This window comes from Melanostigma gelatinosum (genome assembly GCF_949748355.1).
Source record: "Melanostigma gelatinosum genome assembly, chromosome: 21".
In the NCBI taxonomy this organism is placed as follows: Eukaryota; Metazoa; Chordata; class Actinopteri; order Perciformes; family Zoarcidae; genus Melanostigma; species Melanostigma gelatinosum.
The window spans coordinates 18,119,040-18,138,000 of NC_136654.1; the positions used below are offsets into that span (position 1 = coordinate 18,119,040).

An 18,961-nucleotide genomic window follows, 5' to 3' on the forward strand; every position below is an offset into this window, starting at 1 on the left:
GCAGCGCTGTTGTGGATGACTGACTCGGGTCTTAAGATGAACCGTTTACTTTCTCAACTCGCATCCAGTCATGAACTCTCACTTTCTCCCTCTTTTTCTCTTTGTCTCTGCTCAGATCTAAAGTAAGTCCATGTGTGTGTGTGAGTCGAGGCATTTATACTGCTGTGAGCTGAACGGTGTGCTTATGATAATGATTATGATGATAAAGCTCATGATTAATGACTATTTGTCCTCCACTCCACTTTCTCTCATTGTAACACCCTGACCCTTTCGTTTACTATCCCCCACTATTCATTCAGAAAGCCCTTTCACTGAGGCCACTCAAATTAGCTCCGCTTGGTACGAGCCCAACCGCTACAGGAGATGTCGCAGGGCCGAGGCATAAATCATTCCTCAGAGCAGGAGCCTGGACGCGCATCCACCACCCGAGATTTACGCCGCACATCGAAGCACAGCCCCGCAATCTGGATCCTCTCCACCGGGTCATCGTCAAATTGGTTATTGATCTTCCAATCACAAAATGAATCATACGTTGCCAACACTGTGTCGGTACTGCGTTTACAGTATAGCGTAGCTTACGGTTACTGCTGATATGCAGCCTGAGGACGGAGTATTGTTCTGAAACCACGAGAAAACAAGTACCTGCGCGGAACGGGGATAAATATGAAAATAAATTAGGAGTCTACCTTGAGATGAATAGGTGTCATGTTGTCATCCAGCAGAGCCTCATTATAACATATCAAAACAGCTGAAGAAGCTCTTGACAGTCGCTGAAGTGAGGAGCTTGAAGTTACTGTGGTGATATGCAACAATGTGTGTTTATGGCTGCAGTGATTTTAATGTCTTCATTTGAGAATAATTGCGGTGCCTTTGATATTATCATACTGCAGTTCTTTAGCAAGCTCGAAGAGTGCTGTATTTAAGCAATTTTTCTTTCATGTGATGGAAACAAATTCTTCACACGCCTCTTAATTCGGACTCTTGTTTAAAAAGCTGTAATGGAAGCCTGTCAATCACTGCACGGAGCTGAATTACACAGTATTCTGTCATAGCAGTATCGGTACATTAATGGACATCGAACTTAAATGGGGGAGGTTCCATGGAAGGACTGCATTTCAGCTCTTGACATGTACTGTATTGTGGCGTATTATTTAATGGGGCTTCACTTCTTGCCTAATTAGGCTTCAAGATGGTGTGTAAATGGAGCGTCTGCCCTGGGAGCAGTTTCCTCATAAATGCCAGAGTGGCCATTATCCGAATTCCTTTGTGAGTGAAAACAGACAGCTATAATATAGACTTTGGCCTTAATTGAAAGATTGTGGGAATAACAGTGGTGCGATCTTTCAATTCTCCTTCTTAAATGTCAATATCTGACACAAGACAATGGGACTTTGTTTTTCTTCCCTGTACCATTTTTAGGGAGAAAATGTCAAGCTCAGTTTCGTTTTCAAAGATGGCTGCACCATTGCTGATGGCTTCTGTTTTACCGAATATATTAATCGTGTGTGTGAAGCACGTTTGGACGACAGGATCAGTGTAACAAATTGTCTGTTCAATGGAGTCAGATTGTAATCGTGTAGCTGTTGTTTTTGAGTAATGTGCAGTCATGTTCAATTACAGAGGCTCATTAAGACGACATGGTGATTAGTGATTACAGCACATCGCGTGATTTGTGAGAGCTGAGGCTCTCGTGGGTTGTTGAGCACTGGTCAGACGTGAGGACAGGTAGCTACGTTTTTTTTCTAATTGATGCCTTGTGCACTGTTTTATTTATTAAATATCATATTTATGGACAAATATTTGCTGTTTCCATTTAGAATTTGTTTGCCGTTCTGACTGAGTATAGAAACTGAAATCATAGCCTTGAAACTACGTATGATTTTCTACCTCTGTCTCATTGTACAGCGGTGGATCTATTTTGTAATTCCCACCTGTTGAGGAGGATATTTCTACGTATGAGGGTCTTAACTTCAATAGACTGCAACTGCTTTGCTTTTGTCGTTCTCAGTTGAGGTAGAAATCCAGCAACAGTGGCCTTTTCTTTCTCCTGGACTCTGGCTGGCCCGTACGCACGGAGGAGGGAATCTGGATGCACAGCTCTGCCCCGTCTCCAGTCAATAGCAGCCAGCATGTAAGGCTCTGTCCCCGTCTGCTGCGTGGCAGACACTTATTAGTGGTAATGTCCTACCATCATCCATCTCCAGGTGGGCTTCCGTCATTGATCTCGGCGCCAAGGCTTGTCACATAGTCGCACCTTTGCCGAATGAACGCGCTGGTCGCCGCCAGCACTGACTTTAGATGACCAAGCTTCATAGGTCATGTTTCACTGGTACCTTCAGTAACGTTCCCCCACCAATGCAGCTGTTTGGTATGATATGCTGCTAAGATACACATATTGATTACTTTATAAAGCATAATATGTGAGGAAAAACTTCTCTCAGATCTTTGCAATGTGCCCAAGAGCCGTGGCGTGCATGTGGATGGTAGATTAGTGTTTATCAAGGTAAGTATGCCAATTTTGCTGTATGAGTCTCTGAGTATCTTGGAGTCGTCTTCACGAGAAAGGGTAGATTGGTGACCAATCACCAATGAGTGAGACGCTGCTGTTCAATGAGATTTTTTCGTTGTGAAGACCAGTCAATCTGTGCTCTAACCCTCACCTGAGGTTTGCGTGACGACTGAGAAATTGATTGATGGCAGAGGTCTGAATTGAGTTGCTGCTGCTTTGAATTGAAAGTCCAATCAACATCTTAGTTCAGCAGTGATATGGCAATAAAACACAGCCCCTGAATACAGAGACAATGATTAGCAATATCGTGTAAGTGGACCGTGTTGCTAACACACTGAACTGTTGTAATCCATATGAGTCTGCATGATTCATTTTCACCCCCATTTGTATTTCAAATTTAATTGGACCAGTTCACAGGAGCTTGACGAAATGTTTCATTTTTTTTTAGAGCATTTGACTGACCTGGTTCAGTGAAGAATTTAATTTAGGTCTCTCCCTAAAGACCTTATCAGGTGCCGGTGAAAACGAGGCCATCTGTTGGGAGTGTGTTCGTGAAGTGGCCAATGCTGCAAACAGACAACCCTATGCAAATGAGTCCAGTTGTTTCTCTCCAGTTACAGTTGTGCATGAGACTGACTATCAAGGTTAGTATATTTCACAGCCACGTTATCTTACTATGTTTGGAAACAAGAATTAAAATGAGTAAATGTGTTCTTGTGTGTTGAGACTAGATTAGGTAGATTTCAGAATTGATATAGAACAGACAACACTGATGAGAGAGTTTAGAGTTCATTTTTATTTCTGGAATAGAGTATCACGTTTTGCTACACAGCAGTTGTGTTACAGCTTAAATTAACAATGTCTTCTATCAACAAAATATTGTTGTAGCCTAGAAAAATAAATCAGCCTTTTGTTTTGTTTTTCATGACGAACATATGAGTTTTCACTGAACATTCATTGAACATTTAATCGCTGAATAAAGCACCCTGTCAAAGATGTGTTGCACATTAATTGTCATTTAAAAATGTTATCACGGATGATACATTAATACTACGCAGTGGTTCAATGGATAAAACAGCAAGAATTACTCACTTGGTTTACAAAGGGAACCCCCACTGAACAACACATGACACATATTACACGTATCACTCAGATTAGACGGCAATCAACAACAAATCAAATTCACGTTCGAGGTAAAGCATTCGAGAATATTACATCTGGCAGGAAAACAGTTTACATCACTTTATTTGAAGGCATTTTTGTTACTTATTTGTACCCTTTAATAGTATTTTTCTATATCATATAAGCTTTCTATGTGAACATAAAAAAATACAGATGGCATATAAGAATAAACGTGTGTCGCTTATAGTCTTTTTGTGACGTTGATTTTGAAATCATCTACATGGTTCACATTCACTTTGGCTGATGATTGGTAGACACATAACTCGTGGCATCTGGATACAGGACAACAAATATCCTCACATTGTAAACGCTACAGATCACTGATTCAATTTTCTGTTGACATGAACCACCACAGATTGAAACACAATATACATTTGGAATCCGAATACACTTTGAATTGATATTTTCACACCCAAACAGCATGCACGATGTAGATTGCCATAATTCATTTTAATGTTAACCGATAATGTCCGATATTTCTGATCATCAAAAATAGTTAATATAATATTACATAAGCTCCATGCCTCTAAACTAGTTGATTTGGTAAATTGCACATATACCCTCACTGCACTTGCTCTTGCTTCATTGCACTACAGTACAACAATACATCCCTCATTTGACCTCTTAAGTGCAAATACAAAGCACTTATTGCCTCAATCACCACTGGACTGTATTTTACTTATACAGTAGCATTGTATTGCACTCTACACTTATTAACTATTGCTATAACATGGAACACATACGTACAGCACATCTATCTAGACGACCTTAAATGTGCCACTGAGATCGGTTTTCACTCGACACACATTATTCATAACCAGTCCTCTGCGTTTAAGTTATTGATTCATATAATAAATATCTTAAAGTGCCTCATCAGACAGACTTCACATGAACTTTTTTGGAAACCTCATGGTGTTAATCGAATATAAACATGACATAACTTCAGCGCATTAAAATGGATCTTGTGTAATGTATAATATAACTGATCCAGTTTGTTAATACACGATGGCACACACAAAGTGAAACAGGATCACATTTACAGAATGTCATGGTTGTTAGAAGTATCTTAAAGATACTGTTTTTTTGGTACTTTTTACAGAATATTCTCACATACATTACTACTCTGTAAGATATACATTGGGACTGCTCAGCTGATTCGCTCTGATGGGGAGTTGCCCCTGTCATCAGTGCTACAAAGCAGACATGGCTTAAGTTTCCTAAAGGCAGCAGACCAGTTAATCTCAGTCTGCCGAGTCAAACGGGGTCATTGTTGGACCCCAAATCATTACGGCTACACATATCCCCAAAAAATAAATAGTGTTCCAGTTTTCATTCACATCACATTTGTTTTGTATTTTACATAACATATGAACTTTAAGGCTTTGTATTTAGTTGTTGAAGGAACACTATTGCACAGACAACAAAGACACACCAATGCATCTCATCTACTGAGTCTGAGAGTTGAGTGAAGCCGCTTCAGTGGGCGTGCTCTCTCAGTATTTTTTTTACTTCCCTGATTTATGACGTTGGCCAGCTCCCGGGCCGCTATCGGCCCGTTTGGTAGCCGCAGCGCTGCTTCTGCTGCACAGGTCCCTGAGTTCCAGCAGGCTCTCGTTCAGGGCTTTGACGAAAACGGCCGAGCTGGTCCCCGTGTTCTCCCAGAAACTAGACACACAGAAGATGATGTGGTCTGACTGCGGGTTGTAACAGGCGCCGTAGCCATTGGGCACCACCGGGCCGTAGCAGCAGAACATTTCCACTGTGGTTGGGACCTGATACAAGAGAGCACAGTCGGGGTCAGATCAGATAAGCTCGTCAATAGAACGGGTAAAAGGAATGAATTATTGCTTAATCAGTTGACTCTTTCATTGGATTAATCATTTGGCATATAAATGGGCAGAACATAGATAAAACAACGCTCATCACAAGCTCTCAGAGCCCGAGTGCAACATAAAGATATTGAACCCAATAAGGAGGACAATAGTGTTAGGCAGGGTCTCCAATTAAAATACGATGGTATAGTATACTCAGCAGAAAACAGCAGGCTTCATTGCAGTTGGAAACACATTTGCAGATGGCAGTCAACTTATCTTTCTCCACAGGTACAATTAGAACAGTTTAAAATTCAGTGTGGACTTTCAAGAGAACCTGATTGATATCAACCTTCTTGTGAACCGCTGTCAGGTCATAAAAAAAGCAGAGGAAGTGATGGATTCATGCAAAGCACCAAAAAAAAACACTGTCAGCACCAGTATTTCATCAACAGTATCTCCTCTGTATTCTTTATCTCCATCCAGAAGCAATCACTTACAGCAAGCGTGATGTTAGAATAGAGGGGGGATCACATGTTACCTGACTGGTAGAAAGGATGAACTGGTTACTGGCCAGATACGTCTCATCACAGAAGATCTCTGGCTTCTGCATGTTCAGCTCCTTTGCGATCCTCAGAAGCCCGAGGAGATGATTGTCTATTGCCAGTCCTGTAATCGCCTGAGAAATATGTTTTATTTAGTGCTGAGGAAGGCTTTTTAATTAGGACCTCAATATAAGCACATGACTTATTTCCAGTCCAGTCCTTGTTTTGTGTTCGGCAGCTTTTCAACCGTCTCACATCACAGTAGATTGCAGACCATGTTCACTGAATTATCTTAACTGCCTGTCGGATGATTGGAATAGAAATACAACGCCCATATAGCCCGTCTTCTTTAAGTGATACCACAAAATATATTCATTTAATCTGTCTTTTTGCCATTAAAAGTGGTCACTATTGGAATCTATAGTAACAAACTTCACACAACTATTTTGGGAAATACAATTAGCTTTCTTGCTGAGAGTTAAATGAGAGCATAGATACCACTCTCATATCGTCTGTAAAATATAAAGCTCCTGCTAGGACACAGTTAGCTTATAGCATAAAGACTGGAGGTGGGCAAACAGCCGAATGTGGTAATGTGAGTTTTAGAGGTACTGGTATAGGTGGATTTATTCATTTTTTGTTAGTTTTGGATTAAGCTAGGCTGTTTTTCTCTGTTTACAGTCATTGTGCTTAGCTAAGCTAACCGTGCCCTAGCTGGAGTTTCATATTTGCCAAACAGACATTGGCCTGGTATCAATCTTTCCATCGAACTCTGTTTAGTCTTCACGTTTAAATACTCACTGTCACAATTAATTAGACTGCCAAAGGCTGTTTTGAAATACTTACTTTAATTGTATAATTTGTCTGGGCATTAATTGCATCAATCAGTCGTCTCATTTTTTCCAAATCCTGTTGGAGAAACCAAAAACAATTTAGAGGAAAAAGTAAACACAAGGCATTTTTGCATTGTACAGAAAGAGAGCAGTGCAGCCAGTAAACCCATTTTACATAGACCCGTTAAATCTGCAGGGAGATCATCTGCTTGGATGAGTACACTGGGATTGGAGGTGACTGGTCGCACCTGTTTTATTTAAGCAGGCGTGATAAACAGTATTGTGGGAGTAACTCGGTAATTGAGGTCAAAGTGAGAAAAATGACTCACGGAGAACGTGGCCCTCTCATCTGTCATGGACATCACAAAGGCCAGGGCCTCAAGGGTGGCAGAGCGAATGTTGTCAACCCGACCTTGTTGGAAACGCCGAATGGATGCACTCTCATAAGTGGCAACGAGCCTTCTGTTACATCTATATGAGGAGACACGATCGAGACAATATCAGTATATTTGAAAGTGCACATTGACAGCCAAATTTGAAGATGGAGATCCTGAATGTGCCTTACTTGTAAAATGCAAGTTGTAAGGCAACTTGTATGAATGCATCTGGACTCATCTTCTGTTTTTTTATGAATTCTTTCCCATAAACGTTGAACTTGAAAACATCCATGTCAAGATTATTCACCAGCCTGAAGGAGAAAGCGCAGACGACGTGAGACAAGATGTCGATAGAAGGAATTATTTGTAGACCTGGTGAAGTGTTTGTTTGTGTTAATCTTACTTCTGGAGTCTGTCTCCAGAAGCTGCTAAAAGTCCTTGGATGTGTGGGTTGCATTTCCAGAGCAGCCTCCGTGGAGGGGGGAGCTCTCTGACAGTGGATGCTTTCGCCATCTTGGAGGGACTCCCTGTTCTGTTCAAGACAACAGAACGTGTTCCTCAGCAGCATTCGTTGACAACAATATTCAGTGTGTGGTTATAAGTGTTGCTGCGATGGGCCGACTTGCATGTATTTCATCAGGTATTCAGAGCATTGCACCATAACTATTCCCTCGAATGCCGAATGTTCGCACACAAATCCGCATATCCCGTCCATTCCTACAACAAACTGAGTGGAGGTGGATTAACTTAACAGCCCAAACGTTACACTCATGGAGGATTTAAGTGGCTTGAATGTTGCCCTACCTGCATTGACTTGTCATACCAGCGGTTTGCCCCGTTCTTCTCGCGGCCGCCACCATGCAGCATCAGCAGGGACCTGTTGGTGTCCCTAGGATCCAGGCCACTGGGCTCATCCAGACACACCACACACAGGCTGCTCTCAATCAGGGCCAGAGAGTCCCTGTTGGTTTGATCTGGATGGAAGAGGGAAGGAGATGAGAGATATGTCTTGGTTTATTTCTTTCAAAATAGTTTGCAGTTGTTTAAAACTTGAGGGAATTAGAGAAACGTTCGAAGCAGAGACCTTTTGTGAGTGCATCTCTGGCTTGTGCCCATTCTGTTCTCCCATCAGTTGTCAGGATACCAAAAGGAGGGAGTCTCTCTGCTGCGTTTTCTGCCATTGTCATGATTTTCTCCAGTTGGGATAAGATCTCAGTCTCGATGAGCTGCTTGCTGTTTGCGACTACATCCAACACGAAAAACTAGTGAAAACAAATAGATGATAGAAATCATGTGTGCCTTCACTATTTAATTGTGTACTGCATCACATGATGCAATATTTGTGTTTAGATGTGTCCTTGTCAGCTATTAGTCATTCATATCTGAGTTTATTGCTACTGCGGTACGGTCCTTGCACATCTTGGATAAATAGGACGATAGTGATTGTGGCTGAAAATGGTCCAGTGCTACCTAAAAACACAAAAAGGCTCCTCTACTGCAATCAGTTAAACACACGACTCAAGGAAGCTCTGGCTGATTCAATCGACAGTAATTTAGTTAACCGCCTGTATCTCCATAGGGACGGGCCCTTATGTGCCACAGATTGATAGTTCCCAGAACCGTTTCCAGGTGAGAGCCCCGACTGTGCCTCTTTTCCGAGGTTATTTAAAGGCACACTCCGTGAGCTAAATGTAATCAAAATAGTAGCGTTGGACGTAAGACCTGCGCGTTAGCGGCGTGGGCTTTATGCATTAATGGGAATCTTCATAGAGTATTATCAGTAAGATTTAAACATAATGTGGGGAACATGGCACAGATTACAGATTGTAGGCAGGCTGGCTTGTTACACGGCCCTGTGGGAGTTTTAAAGACAGAAAGACAACCACAATATTTGTAAACACTGTAGTAAAACTTCCATTTTTAGTCATGTTCAGTTGAGAAACAAACAATATACTAGGACCATGTATGTGAATAGGATTATATGGTCACCAATTACTTACAATCGTTTGTCTGATTTGATCAGTGAGAGTAGTAATATGTTCAGACCAGAGCTACAATAAGACATCAAAATGTTTAACTGAAGAGCAACTTCTTTGACGTGAGTCATATAGACCTATTAAAAGACGTCATTGCTTCGCCTGTCCTTTATTCAAAGGGTCTGTGAGATGTAGAGTAGGTGTGTCATCTATCGATAAACTCTTTGCATTTACTTGTATTTTCTCTCAAATGGACACTGTCTCCAGTTACAAGTGTGATGGAGTGTGAAAGGTTTCCTCAGAGGCTGGCGTGCTGACCTGATTCTTGCACGCCACGATGATGTGCTGCGGCGCCGAGGAGGCTGCGTTCATCTGGACCTCCAGCGTGTCTGTCTTTAACCCCGGGTAGCGGTAGGAGTTGAAGAGGCGGTAGTACTGCTCCATGCACAGAGGGGTTCCAGCCAGCTGGCCTCGAGCAAAATCCACTGGCAGCGCTCGCCTGAGAGACATTATTACGGACATCAAATTACCTCTAACCTCTCACTTTATCACTTATTATTTGACTTCGTCTTAAATTCACTGACTTTGCTTTGTTGAGGTAACACCGATGAGGTGGGCTCGAGGGGCATGCAGGTGGAGAATGAGGGTGCAGGGTGGCATGTGATCCATTACAGGTTAAACTTACGCATCAATGAGAACGGCATAGTCCAACACTCCTCTGATGAGACGAGCAGCAAATCTTGAAAAGAGTGAAGCGGTTTGAAATTTTAAAAAGACTTGAAACACTGAACATACAGCGAACTGGCTGGTGATTATAATCATATCTGCTCTCATCTCTCACAGGCCTAACAGTAATCACATTATGGCAAATTACTAGGATACAGTGGGCGAGCTGTGTGTGTTTATCTGCGTTTGTGAGAGAGACACAGTCTGTGTGTGAGTGGGCGGTGTGGGCATATAGGGAAAACACAGAGCCCTGTCAGGTCTCATGTTGTATGTCATTTGTCTTGGTGTTATTACGTTCAAAGCCAGATCAATACAAAGGAGGCGGCCGCAGTGCACCACACCCCTAAATGAAGCCTGACTAGCAGTCTCTGCGGTGAGCTTGGCTCTGTCACTCCCAATCGAATAAGTGTCTGTGTCAGTAGATTACCAGCTTGGGGTGCTCTGGAACTATTCAGTTAGTGGCGGCGAGAGCTGACAAAAGCTAATGTTGAGTTACAGGCCTGGGTGGACTGGTGTAATGTCTGGTGTATCACGGCTCATTTAATAACGGGCAGAGATACGACGAAGAGATGATGCCAGTGATTTTCTCCATGTCTGTAATTCAGATCTTAATCGGAGTCCCGTGCCTGCTGAGAAGAACATAAACCCTGTCATTGGCTGCAGAACTGAGTGATATATCGGGTACTTTGTATTGGTGGTGATGGCATTGTTTTGCGGTTGAAAATCTCTGGTTGTCACAGACTCTCAAGCAATCTGCAAACAATCTGTGCTGTCCAGTGCATTCTGGGAGTTGTGTGATATGAAGTATTGTGGTTGGCTTTTTTATGGAACTTGTTGTATTTATGTACTTCTACTTAAATTTGAGATTGCCTATAGTTCCCAGAATGACTGAAAAGTGAGAGCAAAGTACAAAGAGGGTTTTCAACAGGGCTGAGATAAAAGGTTGATTGACAGAAGATTCATCTGCAACTCTTTTGATAATTGTTTAATTCAATTATGATGCAACAAGTTTCTGCTTCCTCCAGTCTGATGATTCTTTGTCTTATATGAAAGTCAACTTAATACCTTTGGGTTATGGACTGTTGGACAAAAGAACTTGAAGACGTCCCCGTGGACTCTTGGAACTCAGTTTTTTGGACAAACCGGTTAATCGAGACAATTGTGAGACAACTTGATAATGAAGATACTTGTTCTATTTGTTTAAACACTCAGCACATGCAAAGGTTTGGCAATAGCAGAACCAAAAGTCCAGCACATACCTCAGGGCGTCTTTACGATCTCTAAACGTCTGCTTAGGAAACACCATGACAGGACTGGAGTTGACCGGTAGGGCCAACCTGTTGTTCAAGTACATGTCCTCCAGCCAGTAGTCGTACACCTATAAAAACACAGGGACGCTTTTTGAGAAATGTGGCTTTGTCAAGCATTTTGGACTTAAGTTATTGCTGTCAGAGTTGGGCAATGGAGTACAACACCATTACAGTGTATCACTGCCAGGTGGAAAGGAGAGTGGGAGAGAGCCAGTTATGGGAGTGGGAGCGAGATAGATTTCACTGAGCTGGATGAGTTGTGGTCTGACCGATCACCCAGACGCAGGTGGAGATATTGAAGCAACAAAGGCTCCAATAAATCTTTATTGCAAGGTGTTTCACTTTCTTCAACTCTTTTATGAATGGGTAATATATTTTCTTAGAATAAAACTGAGGTCGTTTTTATTGTCAGACTCATTAGAGCAGAGGCAGAGTTTGATTCAGTATTATTACAAAAAAATACAATCAAAGCTGAGGCTGATTACAGACACCATATTGTAAAAGGTCAAATTCAATAAATTGGATTATAATGATAATGAATGATACAAAGAGTGTATTTATTGTAGAAAAATCGTTAGAGAATGATTTTGCAATGACGGCATTAACTTTTCCAAATATGTTTGATGAACTAGAAAGGAGAAACACATCCAAATACTTTTAGAGACTAATAAAACAAAGACAAAGTCAATACAAGGGGACCTACGGCATGGAGCAGCAGTGTTTTTATTTTATCTTGCAGTTATTAGAGTTTACCCAGTTGGTTGTCTTGTCCCTCCTCTCTGAAAGCTTCTTCTGGAGAACCTCTCCAACGCCTCCAGGAGCCCCGAACTTCTCCACGATGGCCTTTGTTTTTTTGAACTGCTCCTCCTTCACCAGGTGTTGGACGCACTTCAAGTAAGTGTCGAGGGTTTGTTTCAGTGGGGGCACAGGGACCTTTGGCAACATCTGATGTCATTAAAAGAAACACAGGTTGGTATAATTACTCATAATAAGTGATGAAAGGACAGCAGCTGTTCACTATGTTTAAGTCTTTCCCCTGATTCACTGAGGGTTCATGAGTTAAAGTGGTAATTCCCTCTCATCTTTTCTTTATGCTTTAAAAAGATTAATGACACCTACGTTCATAATTCAACTTAAATGCTTCAAGGCTTATTTGAGAATAAACGACAGCCCTCTGGGACTTGAAACACTTGTTTTCATTAGAATAGAAAACGCAAATTGATTATCTTTTCTGTCTGATGTTTGATCATTTGCACAACTGTACTGTTAGAAGCCCCACATGTTAATATTGACAAGTACATTGGAGTTGTGAAATAGGTTTCCTAGCTATAGATTCCTGGAAATGAGGTTTGTGTAGATGTTTTTCTAGTAAGTCATATAAATTGTTACGCTTGAAAAACTGAGATTAAAATTTGGAGCCAATCAAACCACAGTAAAAACAATGCAAACTCAATTATATCATAATCCTCTACTGGCTCAATGTGGATTAAACGACACAAAATAGTACAATATGTCTGGACGGTGAAGGGCCCGCGGTCTTTTTTGCCCCTAGCGGCCAGCTAGCATAAGTGGCGCAGCCGCTGTCCGTGGTGCTGAAATTCAACACTATTACTTTGCCAACTTGGACAGCGACATGGACAGCGACAATGCTCAGAGTGCTGATTGAAAAGAAAAGAAACAACATGTTCACTGTAAAAGGAATTACATGTTTTCATACTTTGCTGTCTCGGCCACTGGCCGCCTCTTTCTCCATGATTGGCATCTTTGCATTCCAGTCCAGTCAAAGGGAAATAATGTGGAAAGCCTCTCCAGAGGATCTGAGGTCAGTCTTCCCTGCATGAAGCATGTAAAGACATTTGGGAAAGAGTGCAGACAAGTATAGACAAAATACAGCAAATAAAACTGAGCAATGGCGTTACATAGTGCTGTCTGAAAGTGAATCAGGCTTCCATTCTTCATCGTTTTGCAGCCATAATGCAATTTGCTGCATGCCCTTGAATTCCAGCTGTGCCTCATCACTCACCACTGCAAAGAGCTATGCATCTTAAAAACTAATTTCATCTCGATTTCAGTCCCCGAAGCTTAATTTTTCCCAAAACAAATGTAAATTTAGCCAATAAAGGGAGAAAATGCTTATTTTTAGTGCAGTTAATGGCATTTTAATAACGCAATGCTAAAATATATACAAAATGATATATTCTGTATCCCTGGATGCAAGTCGGTTTTTAATGAAAACTAGTTTAAATGATTAACAATTAAATCAAACTTTTCAAAAACAAATTTTACAGCACATTGGACTTTAAAGTAAATGAAATGAGTTTTAAAGATGCATAATCGTCCGTGCTGTGCGCCAAAGAAACTCATCCAGCGCATTCTACCATTCTTTAAACATTTACTTAAAAGTGAAGAAAAGTTACCTTACCTGATCGGTGCACGACTCAAGAGGTCAGATGAGTGTTGTGTGGAAGTTCACATTGCCGCCCACGTCCACGCTGTGAAATCCCATATTGGTGTACAGCTCCGTTCAGACGCCGGACTTCTCCCCCATTCCCTCGTCTCGCCATAAGGCTGCGACTCCACATTAAAGTGCGCCTTGGAAAAGATGCTGAAGGTGTTTGCGTCTACCCCCTTGGGGCAAGAAACTCCTCCCATTGAAGTCTATTCGCGGAACCTCCCTCTGCCCACATCCGATAATAATTTCATACAGAAAAAAGTAGTGAGAATCGCTTTTTGTTTGTCATTCATAGGTCCTGTGATGGTCCTGCGGGACGACAGAAATGACAGTATGGTGCTTTTACGGCTCAGATTTAAGTCCCGTGAGCTTTCTGCCGAGTTTGTCATCTTGATTTGAATCAATACGGGGATGCCCTTGTGAAAAATAGATCTGTTTTGCAGCTGTAGCCTCATTTTCTAAACTATAAGCTTTATACGTGTTTTTGTTTTATATTGTGGCAAATGTGCCAAATTGTGAGATTCTAAATTTGTGTGTATTTTTTTGTGTCAATAAACAGGACGAACAATATTTTTCTCACTTTTCATAATGCTGATGAGATTTGCCTTTGTTCAGCCATGGTGTTTTAATACTTCTAGAAAAGCAACATGGAGTTTGAATCGCTTTTTATAATCTGAATTCATGATATTTGCAACGAAAAAGGTTCCAGACTTATTTTGTTTTTGTTCGTTTGAAGCTTGAAATAACAATGAAATCACCAGTGTCACACAGGTCCAAACAGAGATTTATTAAAACGACAATTGATAAATGAATACATATGTTTTCATCGGAAGGAGACTAACTTCATTCGCTACGTCTTGACAAAATGTTTCATACATACACACACGCGCACACAAACAAACGCACACGTACTTTGTAGAGGTCCACGTATGTTTTAACCATTTAAATTGTGCACATACACATATGTACAAAATCTATTTATTATGATGCATTTAATTCCAAACAACAAAAACATTTCAAATGGGCCCACTTGTTACAAAATCAAAATTCACGAATTATTTTTGAACAACTTAAAATGAAAATCAGGCCTTTGATGTGCAAGTAAAAAAGTTTCTTCAGAGACTAAAAATATAGGCTATTCTTTTTGTGTAAGGGGGGGGAATGTGCTGCATATAGTTAGTCCCATATAGTATTGTGCGTACATTTATCTATTTATATCTTTTTACAATAGTGATACACACGAATTCAACGGTAGCTGATGGATCTCGCACAAAACTCCAGTTATACGTCCATGACAAATGCTATAGACGTGTTCGACACAATGAAATCACAGTCAAAAAGAAACTATAAAAGCGAGTCACACCATGATTTTGGTGATTGGGTCTTTATACTGCACATCGGTACTTACATAAACGTTTAAATGACTTGACTATAACCTGCCTCATCTCCAAATCTCTCCTGGGGAATGTTTCGGGGGGCGGTGAGAGTGTGGCCGGGCTAAGTGTACTCCGGACCGGACGACTCCTCTGACGCGGACCGCTGTGCTCTGAAATTGTCAAACCCATTTTCATCTACTGCAAGGCAATTCCCTGCCGAACGGTAGCCCTTCTTTTTAGCTCTCCTCTCCTCCATCTTGATAGTATCGTACAGCCCCTGCGGAGCCTCCTCCAAGAGGTTATCTGTCTCTGAGTGGGACGGTTTCATTTGGCACACGTTGCGCAGAAGCAACAGGGCTGGTGCGTAAAGCACATTCACGAGGCCCATGCCCAAATTAAGTTGTACAAACCCGATATTGTGCACTATCTGGCTGGCTACTATAGGACCCATAGCATATGCAACAGAATAGGAAATATCTGCTATGGCATAAATACTACCGTACACTGAAACATGACGCACGTCAACTAAAAATGCAAGTGTTGGCAGCAGGGCAGTGTCTACCAGTGCAATGCCAAAACAAATGCCGCACAACGGGGCGATGAGCTGCCCAAACGTTTTGCATGCAGGGACTGTGCAGGAGCTCGCTCCTATGATGACCATACCTAAAGCGCCGTAAAACCACTGCAAATTTGGATGCTTAGCTGCCAATTTAACTGTCATGTACACACCGAGGACATGCGGAAAGAAGGCTGGGAGCCAGGTGAGCCCCATTTGCCACTGAGTGGAGTGCATGGTGGTCTCCATCCAGTTGGATATGGTGGGCTCGAGAAAGGCCAGGGGGATATTACAGACTGTCAGGGCCCCGGCCACCACAGCTATGTACGGGTCAACCATGAGTTTATATATGGGGGTGCCGACTGGCCTGTTCTCTCTAGTCCTGTTGGAGAACGGCTTGATCACAGTCAGCAGCAGAAAGCCGTCCGCCAGGCAAATGCAGGCGAGCACGATGAAGGGCACTTTCTTGCCCACAAACTCGTACAGGATGCCCCCAAAAGGAGGCGCCACCAGACTCCCAAAAGAGATAAACGCCAGGGCGATGCCCAGCGCCGTGCTTCTCTCCGACTCCTCCGTGTATTTGTCAGCTATCATCGCGATGCCAGAGGTGTCCGCGAAAGCCGAACCCAGACCCTGCAAACTTCTGGCCACAAAGAGCGTCGCGTAGTTCTCCCCAATTGCAAATATGCAGGTGGACACGAACATAACGCTCAGTCCAATTAAAAGTGGAATGTCGTATCCAACCCGGTCTATGAAAGTTCCCGACAGTGGGCTAACTAACAGCTGCAGTATGGCTTTAGATGCGAAAAGTACTCCAATCTGGATATCTAAATTGTTCTTGTTGATTTTGTCTTGGCTTGTGCTGTTGAATGAAGAGTTGCGGTGCATCACTACGTGCTCTGACTGCTCACTCTCCAGTTCAGCAATATAGTCTGGAATAATTGGCACGATTACCATGTAGAGCATATTGTCCAGCAGGAGAGCCACGCAAACGATCACTAATATGATCCGTCTTTGCTGGTGAGTATCCTTCATCGCGGTGCCGAGCTCCTTGGTTCTTTCGCCCATCTCGGACAGCTTTACCGCGGCTGATTTGACCAGCCCGGACGATCTTCCTTCTCCATCCATGATGTGCTTTTTTTTGTGACTTTCGATTTAAAAATTGTAGTTGTGCTTCTCCCGTCTGCTGCCGATCTTTTAACACCTCGGATGACTCATTGGTGTTTTCTCTACATTGATGTCATGCTCTCCGTCCTCACCTCGCCTGTGCGTAAAGGGAGAGGCGAAGGGGAACTCCGCTGGCTCATCGGTGAAGATGGTTTTCATCAGTTTTCTCAACGTGTCTTTGCCGCAGCCACATCCGATGCTGTTTCATGATCTCCCAGTGACGTGGTGAAATCGTAGAGTTTCTGCACCGTGCAGAGGTTTCGGTCGCTAATCTCACATGGCAAAGCTTGTTTGGAGCGAAATTGGTTACTTATTTGCAACACCGAGGGCGCTCAAACTCTCTCATCTCTGTTTCCATTCCTCCTATCACCTGTGGCACTTTTGCGCGCAGCTCTGAGACCACAAGTGACTTCGTGTCCATTGGTGCACATTAAACCCGCAGGTTCAGCGCTATTTTAGTCCCTTTTTTGTCTCCTCTTTTCACCAAGAGCTGTGACGCATCACCAGCTTGCCCCCAAGTGGATCCATTCGCCACTTGCCTCCTTTATGTTCATTTCCATCCATGGCAGCAATCACTTCAACCAATAAGAGCCAATGAGCACCACATCACGCGACCCTCAAAGAGCCTCGAAGAAAAAGAGGCTTTCTCATTTCTAATGTCCAGTGTGTGACTCTTGAAGTTGGTGTTATTCTTCAATGATTCTATATAAATCCATAGACGTGTACGGACACGCAAAGCTAGGACATCGTGGGTAATATACATATTTTTCAAAGAAGATCTCAAGATGAGATACAAACACAAACTTAAAAAGTAGGCTTGCGCGCACACACAGATCGTAAGTGCATATAAGAAAATCTAAAGAGGACTTAAAACAGTGCAAGCATAAATAAAACAACTATCTCACTTATCGCCAAAGAGTTTTCATAAATATAGATGCTTATAGAAATTAAAATATAAAAACTCAATCAAATATTAAATTCACAACATTCATTAGCTGCGTAAAAGGAAGAGTTTCTAGTTTACTATATGTGCTGTTTTGAATGTGTACCAGACAATAACTCATAAACGAATGCAGCAGGAGCTGAAGAGATTTCAGCACCACGAGACTTTGGACAGCACCCGCAACCGCAGACGAACATGAAAGGCAGCCGAGGAGATTGTCACTTACTTCGTAAATGAAAAACAACAACAAAAATGTATACTCAGTTAAAATGTATCCGAGAAACCGAATCATATCAATAACAACACCAAACTGTGTGATAACATAGAAACCATTGCATTCAGCTCTTATGTCCTGAGATGGAATCGTGCCCGACAGTACGGAGATGTGGGGACCTCCTGAAAGATTTAACACAAGACAACAGCGACACCGTGTGGTAAAAATCCACAAGTGCACACAACATCCATAAAAAATCATCTCATTACTCAGCAATGTTGTCCATGAAGTAGTCAGTAAACATTTGACATGATTACAACCACTGTAACCTGATGCTACTCATCATTTACAGTTTAGTCTGAGGTTCTTTCGATGATTATTTGTGTTATTCATATTAAATGCATATGTATGCGTTAGAAAAAACAACAACAAATCTACATCATTTGAATTTTCCAGCAAATTAAGAGTATTCAAGCCATTTAAAAAAAATGAACTGTAATCTAAAACTATTTAACTAAAATAGAACTGTTATCATTCACCAGTAGGGGGCAGTGAAGACTTGCAAATAATGACATGTGTAATCCATGATCAGACTGTAAAACATAGGGTAGCACCAAAACTCAAAAACCAGGTCTATATCCTCCTTTAAAGTTCAAATAGGTAATAACAATCAAACATGTTCCACATGCAATTATTTACTACTTTATGTGGCCTCACTTTGTGTGGGAATATATCTGTTTCTACCAAATGTGACTTGTGTTGCAGTGCTTTTATTGCAGATGTTAGTATTGCATGTGTCACAGCCCCAGCTGAGACAGCATCTTTTTCTTTTTAGTTGTTGATATCAACACATTTTGATAATTGTAGTTATAAAGAGAATATTGGATGATGATCTCAGCAGACAGCGGATGGGTGTTTCCAGGGTGTTCAGTGGATTATTTGATGCAGAAAAGGCAACATTAATACACCAACGGGAGGATTAAC

At 41.9% G+C, this 18,961-nt stretch overlaps 2 protein-coding genes across 2 annotated transcripts; both read right to left on the minus strand.

The window, feature by feature from the left end:
• Nucleotides 1–4,232: 4,232 nt before the first annotated feature.
• Nucleotides 4,233–13,824, minus strand: chatb (choline O-acetyltransferase b). The gene is made up of 15 exons (XM_079293257.1): nucleotides 13,692–13,824; nucleotides 12,987–13,102; nucleotides 12,023–12,214; nucleotides 11,219–11,337; nucleotides 9,919–9,972; nucleotides 9,552–9,732; nucleotides 8,342–8,519; nucleotides 8,062–8,231; nucleotides 7,872–7,984; nucleotides 7,661–7,789; nucleotides 7,446–7,568; nucleotides 7,210–7,351; nucleotides 6,894–6,956; nucleotides 6,044–6,181; nucleotides 4,233–5,463 (listed from the first exon to the last, which is right to left on the minus strand). The coding sequence occupies exons 2-15, from the start codon at nucleotides 13,029–13,031 to the stop codon at nucleotides 5,197–5,199; spliced, it is 1,914 nt and encodes a 637-aa protein (XP_079149383.1). The 5' UTR covers nucleotides 13,032–13,102; nucleotides 13,692–13,824; the 3' UTR covers nucleotides 4,233–5,196.
• A 1,394-nt stretch (nucleotides 13,825–15,218) lies between these two features.
• slc18a3b (solute carrier family 18 member 3b) lies at nucleotides 15,219–16,781 on the minus strand (the record flags this gene model as incomplete). The annotated part of the gene is made up of 1 exon (XM_079292743.1): nucleotides 15,219–16,781. The coding sequence occupies one exon, from the start codon at nucleotides 16,779–16,781 to the stop codon at nucleotides 15,219–15,221; it is 1,563 nt and encodes a 520-aa protein (XP_079148869.1).
• Nucleotides 16,782–18,961: the final 2,180 nt, after the last annotated feature.

Excerpts from the sequence above, each read along its gene's own strand:
- chatb (XM_079293257.1), bottom strand. The coding sequence starts at position 13,031 with ATGCCAATCATGGAGAAAGAGGCGGCCAGTGGCCGAGACAGCAAA. Across the intron at positions 8,232-8,341 it reads CAGAGATGCACTCACAAAAG|ATCAAACCAACAGGGACTCT; the intron begins GTCTCTGCTTCG and ends TCTTCCATCCAG. Across the intron at positions 6,182-6,893 it reads AGACAAATTATACAATTAAA|GCGATTACAGGACTGGCAAT; the intron begins GTAAGTATTTCA and ends CATATTTCTCAG.